This window comes from Mytilus californianus, unplaced genomic scaffold, assembly GCF_021869535.1.
Source record: "Mytilus californianus isolate M0D057914Y unplaced genomic scaffold, xbMytCali1.0.p SCAF_6, whole genome shotgun sequence".
In the NCBI taxonomy this organism is placed as follows: Eukaryota; Metazoa; Mollusca; class Bivalvia; order Mytilida; family Mytilidae; genus Mytilus; species Mytilus californianus.
This window is the reverse complement of record NW_026262712.1, coordinates 72147387-72160805: the sequence shown is the minus strand read 5'-3', so window position 1 is coordinate 72160805 and position 13419 is coordinate 72147387. Positions and strand designations below refer to the sequence as shown.

Genomic DNA, 13419 nt, shown 5'->3' with positions numbered 1-13419 from the left:
AACAGGTCATATATTTAACTTGAAAATGTCGTTTGCGCAATCACCCTCAGCTGTCATAGCTGAGGGGGAGATCTCCCTCTTTGAAGGTTTCAGAGGTTGGCAGGTATGGCCAAGTGGTATAGGATGCATAAAAAGTTTACAAGGATGAACAATCAAAGGAAAGAACTGACATCACTAAATACAGCCAACTTTAGAAAATTGGGGTATAAGTAATGAAAAAATATAAGTGTATAGCCGACCTGTAGTATCATTCCACTGTGTTGCCTGTCCTCCACCGTTTACACATCTGATAGACACATAGTATGTATGATTATGTTGTAATATGCCTTCAAATGAACTGTTTATAGCTGAAGCATTCAGTCCTACAGATGTAAAGGGTTGTAATTCTTCTCCGCCTGTTGTATTACCAATAGCCCATAGATTTTCCTGAAAATATCTTCATAAGATAAACTTGAGGGCCATTGGCAAGATTATGATAAAGATACCAACAATTTGAATTTTCTGGTAGGTAAATAAGCTACATTAGTGCAAAACAAAGCAATTTCAATCTATCAACATCTTTTTGCCACATGAAATGTGTAAACAAAGAATCCTTTAAAAAGAAATGAAAGGTGAGACCTACTCATATACAAAAACTTTAATAACATAAAAAATTCAACTGCAAAATTGATTAATATCTTTGTTTTATTTCATCAAGGCAAATAAAAGTTACTGGTTCAAAAGGAAAGCTCAGAGTTTACTGTTTCAGTATACAACCAAGGAAGCAGCTAAGGAATAACAAAATGGAAACCAGTATTAAAAGTTGTCGATATTTACTAAATACCAATGGAACATAACCACGAAACAATAAAAAGAAAAGTGTCATATCTTAATGATTTGTTGTCATTTTTGTCTCCCTTTAAATGAAGACTTTAAGAATTAATGTATAGACACTGGTTTATTGTTGAGGACTGAATGTAAATCTCTCAATGATATCATTTGTTTTTGCTTGTGTCATTTGGTTGCTGTCCTTTTAATATAAATCCAATTTCTCCATTTAATCATTTCTGTATGCATGTGTGTATCATATATTAAAATTTTTACCTTAACAGAACTTTCCTCATCCAAACATCTCCAGAATGCTTTAATGGTACTGTTTGAAGCCTGGTAAACCACTGGTGTAAATTCTCCTTGTGATACATCTATATATATCTGGTTCATGACATCAGGGTCAAATATTGGCGAGGTCATATCAACATAGAATCCATCAGATGAGGCCATTTTATTGATTCCAGAACCAAGAACTGCCTTCACTATAAAACAAAGAAATACATATTGAGCTTAAATGTTATTGCACAGAAATTGTAAAAAAATCAGTCTTAAAAGACTTACAGATATTTCCTTTAACTCTTGATTGACTAGTGTTTGATGATAGGAGCAAATACCAATTATAGTCTGTTCAATTAAAGTCTGTTTATTAAAAGTCTATAACTCTTCAAAAATAAAATGTTAAAAATCTGATATATAATTATGTCTCTCATCTAAAAAAATGGCAAGAACATCTGTAAAGATTCATTCCTACACATGTATATTTGTTCATAAAAAAAAACCCAAATATTATTATCAATTGTTTAAGGATGTATTCTTCTGATGTTTCAGTCTCGTTGAATCTCGTTCAGGAATTATTTTCAAAACATGTGATACACAGTGGAAGATATTAATGAATTTAAAAAATATTATTATCTAACTCAACTCTGTGAAAAAATTGTGTACTTAACAATAAGTATTTTTTCAGTAATAAAATTTTCAAATTTTATAACCAATCCGGTCAGTGTCATCAGCCAAAATATTGAGAAAATGGGTGAAGCGTACAAAGAAATGACAAAATATTTACATCCCATATCAACTTTTTCTTTTCAAAATTCTGAGATATGTATTTTTTCAATCATTTATAACAAAAAATTGAAATAATATAATTTTTGTTCTAAAATAAAAAGAGAAAAATCCAAAATTGGTCAATTTGACACCAAAAAGCAAGTTAATTTTATAAAAACTTTCTAATATCAACAGCAACCTATAGTTTATTTTAGTTAAATTTATTCAGATTGGTCCACTTCATCTTTAGTGAAAGTATGAAAAAAAAGTTTAATTGTGAAACTGTAATTTTTTCATTAAAATAGCCCAAAAATGGGTAAAAATTGATGAAAAATGGGAAAATCATTAAAATGGGGTACTTTCAAATGGTCGTAGCAAACAGAAGTGCACCACCATATGAATTTTTTCTTCATCAATTACTTTTACATTTTTATAAACCCAAAAATCAGGTTAAGAAAAAAAGTTTAATTCTAGATTTTTTTGGCTCCTCAGAGGTGTACATCCTAAAGGCAATTTTTATGCCAACACATGTTTAGATATCAAACATCTTTACCGCTGTGATAAATAATGTTATTTGTCATATATTTGAATAAACAAATGAAGAAATTCAAACTAAAAACATCTTTGACTTTCACTTACCTGTGAAGAAATATATTAATGTTTTGTTGATTTGATGTCCTGTTTCATTGGTTACCACAGCAACAGATTTCAAGTTCAGATTGTTTAAGGTGAAGGTCATATCTACATATTCATTAGCATTACAGGTTGCATCACAGTTATATTTAGAACATTCTCCATAGCAGGGAATGCATGGTTTTAAAACTTCTCTAAATGGTGCAACGTCTGTCAATATCTTATCACTTCCGATTCCCACTTCATATCGAAGAATTGGATTGGTTCCTCCTCTAAAGGGATCACCATAGCGACACAATGATCCTGGAGCAGGAGGCATGACTAAATCTTTGAAGTATGCCTTGGTAGAGAATACATTAAACATGTCAGTTATATCTGGCACATAGTTGTCTCTGTTCCACACATGCAGGACCAATTTAGTGGAATCACTTAGTGGAACTATTCCACAAATCCTTGTCAACTGATCTTCATCCACATGTACTGCCATGCACCAGTTCAGCTACAAAACAAAAGAATGAATTCAACTTTGTATGTACCAATGGTTTATATATTTTGTAATGTCTTAGGACACATTACACAGGAGACATTTATGAATTGGCTTATGTATAATGGCTTACCACATTTATAACTTACAAGAAATTTTAACAGGTGTATAGAGAAAAGTTAAGTGGAGATGCGTCTACTATCTCAGAGTAAACTGAGTCCATAGACATATTTTGGTTGGGTTTAATCTTTTTGATTCTTTGTGGTTTGTGGACTGTTGCTTGTGTGTTTGTTTTTACTATGTTAGTGTTGTTTGTCTTTCTAAGACTTGCCCCCCCCCCCACCCCCCACCCCAGTATCCCAGTATCTCCTCCTTTTAAATGCCATCTGAACTGTACTTATAGTTTTGTAAATACATTTCCAATTTATTGCTGTAATTAGTTTAAAGTAGCTATGAATAGTAAAACTAAATCTTACATCAACAGCTTCCTCCTTCTCAGCACTAATTTTGATTCTGTATCTATGGAAACTAGCAGAAGGGTCAAAGTTGACAGGTATAGATGTTTTCATGACCCGATAAGTGTCATTGAATGTTCTACACCATGATACAATGTGTGGAGCAGCACCTATAACCAAAATTTAAATGATCAAATTTTTATTAAACAAACACATTTGAATAGTTTGGCATAATACTTATAGGTGTGTAAATCTTTGAATTTATGGATGGATACTGAACATCAAGAGGGCATTTTGCAACCTTGAATAGAATGAGAACATGCTATTCTTTTTCAGCTGTTTCTGTTGAAGGGTTGCTGTCTTATTGATTTTTACATACAGGTATATGTGTTTGGTGGTAATAAGCATTGTGTATAAGTTTCATAATATTTGGTTGAGACAAACTAAAGTTAGAGAGCGGAAACCAAATTTTGGAACAACGTACATACATACGGACAAGGGTAATACTTCATTCCCCCTCTGGTAACGGCGGGGGCATAAACAAGCTCCTGATCAAATGCAATTTGAACTGATCAGTTTAAAAATTGGCTAAAACATGTATAAATAATGCAATATATCAATCATGACTTACCAGAAAATATTTGTATTCCACATGATGACTGTGCTATAGGTATACTTGTGTCCATGGGTGTGTCTACTATACCTCCATCGGGTTTGTTTACAACATGGTAGGGTGGGTCTGTGGTCATATTCTGGTAGGTTACGGTAGTAGTGGTGGGAGAGGCAGTGGGTACTGTTGAGTTGAAGTATCTACTATCCAGGTATGTGGTACAATTTATTACTTTCCAACATTCCTGAAAAATAAAACATTTAAGCATTTAATAAAACATTTGAGCGCTTTCCATTTGTTTAGAGCTAATTTCGTAATGCTATATAGATAGTTGTTAAGTGTAATGTATACAAGCTGAAGCCCCACCTATCTATTAATTGTAGATGTCAATCTTAATTACAATGCTTGAGCAAACATTTATACAAACAAAGCAAGCAATCCAACCAAACCTTTAAACTACAAGCATTAGGAAATTAGCCCTAATGTGTTTAGGCTTTTGATTTTTCCATTTGATAAGGGACTTTCCGTTTTGAATTTTCCTTGGAGTTCAGTATTTTTATTATTTTACTTTTTTTTTATATACTTCACATATACCTTTTTATTTTATGTCATAACAGAAATGATATCTGATTATGCTAATCAAACTGAATATCCAAATATGTTGACCTATCATAACAGAAAAGCACCTGGACCTACTTTTTCAATATTTTTGAACTTTCATGAATGGTTTCTAGTAAATTTAATAAAACTCATGTGTTAACTAACTTTCTTGCATCTTACCAGCTCAATTTGAATTCATCTACAGCTATTTAAAGATTTGTAATGTACTGTAATCAAATTTTCTCAGATGAAACAGAATGCCTCAGCTCACTTTATTTTAAAAGTAATTGAGTCCATTTAAGCAATTTGTTTATCACACCTGAACATTTTCTAAACTGCTCTTCAGAAAATCAAAATTGAAGTAACCATCTGTCAAATAGAAATCTATGATTTTGATTGTAACAACTACTGATGCCATTCGGGGTAAAGTAATACCTTAGTTTTGCATTCACAGTAAATGAGAACTAATTGAAATCTAATCATCTGAATATGCTATTATTTGTCATCTGCATAATTTGGTCATACAATTTCTTTTACATTATTTGGACTATGCTTATATTTAACATAAATCATTCAACTATTGGATGAAAAAAGTAAGGACTTACATTAGGAATGATATCTAACAAACAGCACTGAGCCACAGACTGGCTCCAATCTGCCTCCTCTTTATAGTCATAGGTAGCTATATCATCTTCTGGTCCATCCCATAACATTATACCAGTAACACCTATCCCTTCTCCTCCAGCAGCTTTAACTGATATCTGTAATGTTAATAAAGGAACATTAGAATCATTTATCCTGATTGTGAATCTATTTTCATGCCAATGAATATTTTGTTTAGAATTTCACATATAAATGTAATGCATTTTCAATAACTTTCATTTTATTGTCTTATACAGTACTGCTGGTAGCACATTTTTTAAGGACAGGTACACTCCCTTCTCTTCCTTATTCAGTTATTCATGCATTACTGCTGGCTGATAAAAATTAATCAGTGGGCTGTAATATTTCATTGTTTAAACTTGGTTTTACCATGATATCAACAAACATTTGTACTGTGTCAACAATTACTACCAATCTGAATTACATGTGGAGCAGGATCTGCTTACCCTTCCAGAGCACCTGAGATCACCCCCAGTTTTTGGTGGGATTCGTGTTGCTCAATCTTTATTTTTCTATGTTGTGTTTAGTCTGTTGGTCTTTTTCTTTTTGAGCCATGGCGTTGTCAGTTTGTTTTCGACTTGTGAGTTTGAATGTCTCTCTGGTATCTTTCGCCTCTCTTTTTATCAGAAAAAAGAAATAAAACTCATAATAAACAAATCGACATAGAACAAAAAGGAGGAAGATTGTTCACTTTGACCATCATAGAGGATTATTATCAGTAAACATGTGATATTAAGATTTTACAAAGTACATACATAGTAAGTGCCTCCATTTTCATAGTCAGCTGATCTGTATAATGCTCCAGTAAACATCTGTTTTTTATGATTGTCTCTGCCAAGCTTGATAGTCACTGTGTCATCATAGACAAGTCGGTCAACATTCTCTGTTCGATGGATTAGTGACCACTTCTGCCCACTGGGATCCCTCAGACCAATCTGTTGGAGTTCTGTCCACTTGGGATCATTGACCATGGATATGCTTCTTGATGGACAAGCTGGACCAAATGGACTAGCCAAATGCAGCAAGGATCCTGTTAAAATCATCAAATCTTATATAGGAAAAACATACTGTTCATGTGAAATCTTTTAAGTAGTGCCAGGTCAACTCACCTTTTTCAGACTTTAACATTATTTCCTTAACATTTAAACTTTTTGAACAGTATGAATTAGTAGTAAAGATACTATTTACATATGGGTAATTTTTTGTCTTTTCTCCTTTGATAAAAATGATTTTTTTTTACCAGCGAGAACAATTTGAATGTAAAGGAGAAACAGAGAACAGGAAAAAAAATTAGAAAATAAATGCTTATCTTCTAAAATTGTATAAAAACACCTCAAGATTACATTCATGATAACTGTTTAAAATTCTGAAGAAAATTACCAAATAGTGTGTTCATACCTGTAGCAGTTGTAGATGAACTAAACCAGACTTGATCATTTAAGAAATCTTTTCCATCCACCACTTTACCAACGGTTGGTTGTGAGACATCAAACAGAACTGGTGAGGTTTCTTGTAGGATAAAAAGGCCTGCTTGATTTGTCACTCTGAACTTTACTGTATAGGGAATGTTTTTCTGCAAGAATGGTAAGGAAAAATATAAAAATATCCCTAATCCTCGATTAAAAATTTCTTCTCCAATTAATATATATAAACAACTCTTTATTGGCTTTATGAACATAATGATTGGAAGATCTGTCATAAAATAAAATCTACACTTCTTTCCTATTTTGCTAAGAAACATGGTCTACAGATACAGTTTAAAATTCTGATTTATCTGATTTTGAGCAAGGTCATTGCAGGCAGTGTACTATGATTATGCTGAGTTATGCAGGATCTTTAAAGCCAAAGTAATTATACTTAATGTTTCAACTTAAACAATATCAACAATTTATGAATCTAGTTCTTTTGTATATTCTGTCCACTTGCAAAATTGAGTTACTTTACAGGCTTTTATAAAACTTTCAATTAAAACAAAAAGTGCATCTCTGCTGTCATTATCTTTGTGATACAAATCTTTAGATCCAACTCAACACATACTGTATATATTACCTGGTCAGTCCTATTAAGTCTACTACTATACTACCCCTGACTGTTTCATAGCTTACTTTATTATATAAATCTTGAGATCCAGCTCAACAACATCATACTGTATATAATTACTAAACAGTTCTATCAAAGTCTACTTCTAAACTCCCCCCGACTGATACAATACTGTATGGTACATATCTTCAGTTCTAGCTCCAAAAAGTCATACTGTGTATAATTACTGGTCAGTTCTATCCAGTCTTCACTTCAACCCCCCCTTAACTGATACAATACTGTATGGTACATACCTTCAGTTCTAGCTCCACAAAGTCATACTGTGTATAAATACTGGTCAGTTCTATCCAGTCTTCACTCCCCCCCCCCCCCTTAACTGATACAATACTGTATGGTACATACCTTCAGTTCTAGCTCCACAAAGTCATACTGTGTATAATTACGGGTCAGTTCTATTCAGTATTCACTACACTCCCCCCCCTAACTGATACAATACTGTATGATACATACCTTCAGTTCTAGCTCCACAAAGTCATACTGTGTATAATTACTGGTCAGTTTTATCCAGTCTTCACTTCACCCCCTCCCCTTAAATGATACAATACTGTATGATACATACCTTCAGTTCTAGCTCCACAAAGTCATACTGTGTATAATTACTGGTCAGTTCTATCCAGTCTTCACTTCACTCCCCCCCCCCCCCCCTAATTGATACAATACTGTATGATACATACCTTCAGTTCTAGCTCCACAAAGTCATACTGTGTATAATTACTGGTCAGTTCTATCCAGTCAACTACTAACTCCTCCGTACTATCACTAGAACATGACAAATTCCTCCACAGGGATACTTCAAATGTATCTATGTCAGATTCAGGGTCAATAAAGTCCTTCCAGGTCACAGATATTGTTGAGTTATCTGGGGTATATGTTACAGGCTGAAAAATATCAAGATGGGTCTGTATCTAGAGTTAGAACAGTGTTAAGTTTTACTTTTTTTATGAGTTTATTACATAACCAATGGAACCCTTCAAGATTTTTGAAAATTTGTCAGATTCAAAACACCTTTGCCTGGACCTTCAACTGGTCATATTATTCTTACTTGAAAAAATTTTCTTTTGAAAATAAAAAGGTTGACAGAAAAGGGTGGTGTCTAATATTTCAATATACTATCTAGGTTTTGTTCAAATATTTTTAGTATCTAACTTTGATGAAAACTAATGAAATATTTTCTATGATGAGCTAAATTTTACAAATTTTTCATTTTTTTTCTGAGTACATGAAGAAGATTATCCATCTAAAATAATGTCTACCATATCATAATAAGGTCCTGCCTTGATGTGGCCAGACTGTGGCGGTGTTATATCTACAGTAAACTTGTGATAGGTCATTCCACATTCACCTGATTTGTCAGTGCCTAAAAATAGAGAAGTTAGAATTGTTTCATATCCAGACTACATGACAAATCTGACCTAATTTTTTCTTGAAAACAAAATAAATAACTCAATGTAGCTATATGTTTTGCTTCCCTGATATTATCAACAATAGGAAAAAGAATAGTAACACAGTCTGTTAAATGTTCAAAGATCCATGTCAGCCCAGGTCTGTTTAAACAGGTCCTGTAAATTAAGATTTTTTTTTAGTGCATTCATTATTGCGATTGTTGAAAAATGAACAAAAAATTATGATTAATCAGATTTCAGAAAATGGTGCCTACAAATAAGGCTATCAAAATTTAAAATGTGACTTTTTATTTTTGCTAAACGTATTCCATTGCAATTTTTGCAATAATAAAAACAAAAATTTTTTTAATTTACAGTCATTAAAATCAAGTCAGGATTGTATCACATATCTTACCCATTACATATACATAATATGTGTGTCCCTGGTCCAGTTGTAGAGGTGTCAGCGTGTAGAATGTGTTCTTGTTGATATTACTGACAGGGAATATACTGAACAGGTGCTGTTTCTCTTCTTCAGTAGCTGATCCTCCATCAATCTATAGATATTAAAATAGAACTCTACATTATAACATTGTTTAGAACAATTTTTTGCATTTTATTTATAAAAAAATTGTATACCCTCAACATAAAGTAAAATGAATTGACATATTGGATTAACAAAATTACCGACCACTATCATACTAACATGACAAATTATAAATCTGTTAATGTTAACATTGCTCATTTATACTTGGATTTTGGCTTTTTCTGTTTCTTTACTGATAATAGGAATAGGTATTTGAGCAGACTGGTCAACTGGTGATATTGGATATGGCTACAAAATACATCAGTATGTCTAATTTATAACTTACATATAATTTACAGTCAGTTCCATTGACATCTGTGATATTGGATATAGCTACATAATACATCAGTATGTCTAACTTATAACTTACATATAATTTACAGTCAGTTCCATTGACATCTGTGATATTGGATATGGCTACATAATACATCAGTATGTTTAACTTATAACTTACATATAATTTACAGTCAGTTCCATTGATATCTGTGTTATTAGATATGGCTACATAATACATCAGTATGTCTAACTTATAACTTACATATAATTTACAGTCAGTTCCATTGAGATCTGTGATATTGGATATAGCTACATAATACATCAGTATGTCTAACTTATAACTTACATATAATTTACAGTCAGTTCCATTGACATCTGTGATATTGGATATGGCTACATAATACATCAGTATGTCTAACTTATAACTTACATATAATTCACAGTCAGTTCCATTGAGATCTGTGATATTGGATATAGCTACATAATACATCAGTATGTCTAACTTATAACTTACATATAATTCACAGTCAGTTCCATTGAGATCTGTGATATTGGATATAGCTACATAATACATCAGTATGTCTAATTTATAACTTACATATAATTTACAGTCAGTTCCATCGAGATCTGTGATATTGGATATGGCTACATAATACATCAGTATGTCTAACTTATAACTTACATATAATTTACAGTCAGTTCCGTTGAGATCTGTGATATTGGATATGGCTACATAATACATCAGTATGTCTAACTTGGATGTGAAACCTTCAAACTGCACATCCACCTGCTTGTCTGTGTTAATGTAGTCATTCATTATAATTGTGCCAGCTGTAATACAAATGTTTATCATTAGATGACTGAGTATTATAGTCAAACATTCTAAATGGTATACATTCAAACAACTAACCATCCTCAGTTATGATAATAACATGTTAAATAAGGAAGAAACAAAACGAGAATTTCAAAATCAATGTCTACCGCAAGACTTTTTTTCGTTGATTTTAACAATGTGATTCCTGACAGAAAAAGAGGCCCATCTAAAGATAAAAGTTTACTTACGAGTAACACCTCCATCAAATCCAACATGGAAACCATTTGATGTTACTGTGGCAACTGAATATGATGCACTGGATGCTTTAACAGTGAAATAATACAGTCCAGTTCCAGGTACCAGATCAAGGTTATAGAAGGTCACAGTAGTATTCTTTCCCACATTTGTAAATGGTACAATATTGTCTCTGGTCTTTGGGAATCTTCTATCTGTCCCTACTGCAACCTCATAGAAAGCCACCTGTTGGTTATCTGGTTGTTCTTCTAGTTTTGATTGGTCCACATGAATTCCTGGATTTCCTGTTAATAAACAGAATGAAGAAATCCCTATTTAAATCATAGGTTGAGTTGTAACAGTGATTACGACCATTTATATCAAAAGTGAAAACCATTTCCAAGTGAAATAGAACAAATTACTTTCTATAAACGACACATTAAAACAAAGTCTGGAAAAACTGTAACATTGCCTGCTTACAAATTTGTACCGTAACAAACCTTTGAGATAGAATTTATTGTAAAGTCTTTGTTTTGTAATAAGGAAACCAGAATATCATTGAGTTCAAAAAGTAAAATAGAAGGTACATAATAGCATCAAATACCGATGAATACCAGTCAGAAGCAAAGTTACATTCTTTGCTTTGAAAGATGCCAAAAGTTATTGGGATAACAAATTCAAAATAGAACATAAACAATGTCATTTTGTAATATAAATTCTTTGAAAGCGTCACTTAAATTCAATCAGCAGTTTATGATGAGTAGCAGAACCAAAATGCAAATGGATGCATAAGCTTCCATGCCATATCTTACCTGAAATTACATCGACTTGAGATGAGGCACCAGCAGGGAGTCCAAATCCATCCCAGTTAGCTGTGACCATTGTTTTGGATGGTAGAAAGTTTAAGTCATACCCTGTGATATCCCCATCAAACACTTTGCCTGGTAGTAATGGATCCTGCTCTATAGTGACTCCATCAGATCTGATGATGTAGGTGTAATTCAGGGCATTAGTCACTCTCAGTAATGAGTAATATAACTCTCCATTCTTCATGTGTAGACCATCATTCATTCCTGCTGTTTTCACTGTAAAACATAGGTTAGATTTAAAATGTTCTCTGGGTTTAATTGTAAGTTTCAAATTTAGATTTATAGCTAAAGATCCAACATCTTTTTCTTTTCTTCTGATTGCTCCTTCTACCATTTTACTTAAAAACTCAATTAAAATATACTTAATTCTTTCCATATAAAATTTGTATTATGATATTGATATGCATAGGTATTTCATTGTAGATTTTGTAACTGCCATTACTATGCAATTAATCCATCACAGTTTTTCTATTTCATATAATAAATATTCATCAACTCACCTCCAACATCTAGCCATTGTTGTACAACCAAACCATCCAGCCTCTGTATCTGCCATTCATATTTAACAACTGGACATGGATCACCTGACACATCCCATGATGCTCTGTAGGTGTCAAAACTCTCCTGGAAATTCCTAAAATTAAAAACCATGAATTATTATAACCTCAAATTAAAAATTAAAACATTTATTTAAGTTGTTTTCGTTACAAGTGCACTTGAAATTCATTTAACACTTACCATGCTGAATTGTTTTCAGAAAAAGTCTAATTTTCGTTTATTTGCAAAAATATGCAAATTATATGCAAATGAGCTTTACCCTGCTGCTGAAGCATATTGATTTCTTTAAATCTAAGGTAGGGGATCACGGGGCGGGGTGGTTGGGGTGAGGAGGTGGGGGTGGGTGCGCGGGAATTTGCCCCAAAGTTGGTCATCAGGTGCAAAAAACGTCATTTTTGACGATTTTTCGTCCTATTACTTGACCCCAAAGACCGAGGGATGCTGATATAGGTATCCATCTGTAGTCTGCATGTACAGTGGACCCCAGTAAACACATTAACCCCAACAGTTCTTAGGTTGGAGTGAAACTGATCTGGGAACACCAGTCTAAAGAAGGTCATTTGGACAAAAAATACGGAATTTCACGATTTCTTCCGATTTTGGACTTCAACTGGACCTGAAACCGGAAGTAGTCGTTTCCTCTGCGTATTTCAAAAATAATTATGATCAGTAGATATATGTCTGCGGGTTTACACTATTTTTGAAAGTTTTAGGCCTCTGAACTTCCTGTGTAAGACACAGAAGGGAAGCCCACCCCTCCAGAAAAACCAGTTTTATCCAATTTCAATTTTCCAAGTTCGTATTTGAGCTCAAAATGCTACTTAAACATGAGAAACATGACAATAGATAGCCTCAGGTTGAGGGAACATGCATCCATTTCGAAATAAGTATCATAAAGTTGACCTCTAAAAGTATGGAGAGCCATTAGAGCCAAATAACGGTGGTCTGGGTCATCCCGTCATATGACGGGCTCAGCATGGTAAGGGTTAATAACTGTTACAGTGAAATCCCTCCTATTTAGAAGCGCTGATATTCATTACCAATACAGATCATAAATAAGAAAACCTCACTCAGTCCACATTTTGTTATATTAAGTTTATGCCTAATAGAACATGTGCAACACAAATGGATATACTGGAGACTAAAATCCCTATTTAAAGTGGATATAAGTGACTTTAAATAAAAGAAAATTGTCAATGTTCAATTTGATTGAAAAACTAACCACTCCCCTTAAATTTTATTCCAATCCATATGCTGGCTCATGAGTTGACAGCTATATGATAAAAAGCAAAGTCCTTACA

At 33.0% G+C, this 13419-nt stretch overlaps 1 protein-coding gene across 1 annotated transcript in view; it reads right to left on the bottom strand.

Moving 5' to 3' along the window:
* LOC127706216 (uncharacterized) overlaps positions 1–13419 on the bottom strand; it is a 75816-nt gene that overhangs the window by 18059 nt on the left and 44338 nt on the right. The window contains exons 34-48 of the mRNA XM_052210698.1: positions 12061–12194; positions 11504–11776; positions 10706–10996; positions 10326–10474; positions 9197–9338; positions 8653–8756; positions 8074–8277; positions 6698–6872; positions 6055–6329; positions 5242–5397; positions 4058–4280; positions 3448–3596; positions 2494–2986; positions 1084–1292; positions 240–426 (exon numbers count right to left, since the gene is read on the bottom strand). Coding sequence (XP_052066658.1) covers positions 240–426; positions 1084–1292; positions 2494–2986; positions 3448–3596; positions 4058–4280; positions 5242–5397; positions 6055–6329; positions 6698–6872; positions 8074–8277; positions 8653–8756; positions 9197–9338; positions 10326–10474; positions 10706–10996; positions 11504–11776; positions 12061–12194 — 3164 coding nt within the window. The remainder of the gene's footprint in view (positions 1–239; positions 427–1083; positions 1293–2493; positions 2987–3447; positions 3597–4057; positions 4281–5241; positions 5398–6054; positions 6330–6697; positions 6873–8073; positions 8278–8652; positions 8757–9196; positions 9339–10325; positions 10475–10705; positions 10997–11503; positions 11777–12060; positions 12195–13419) is intronic.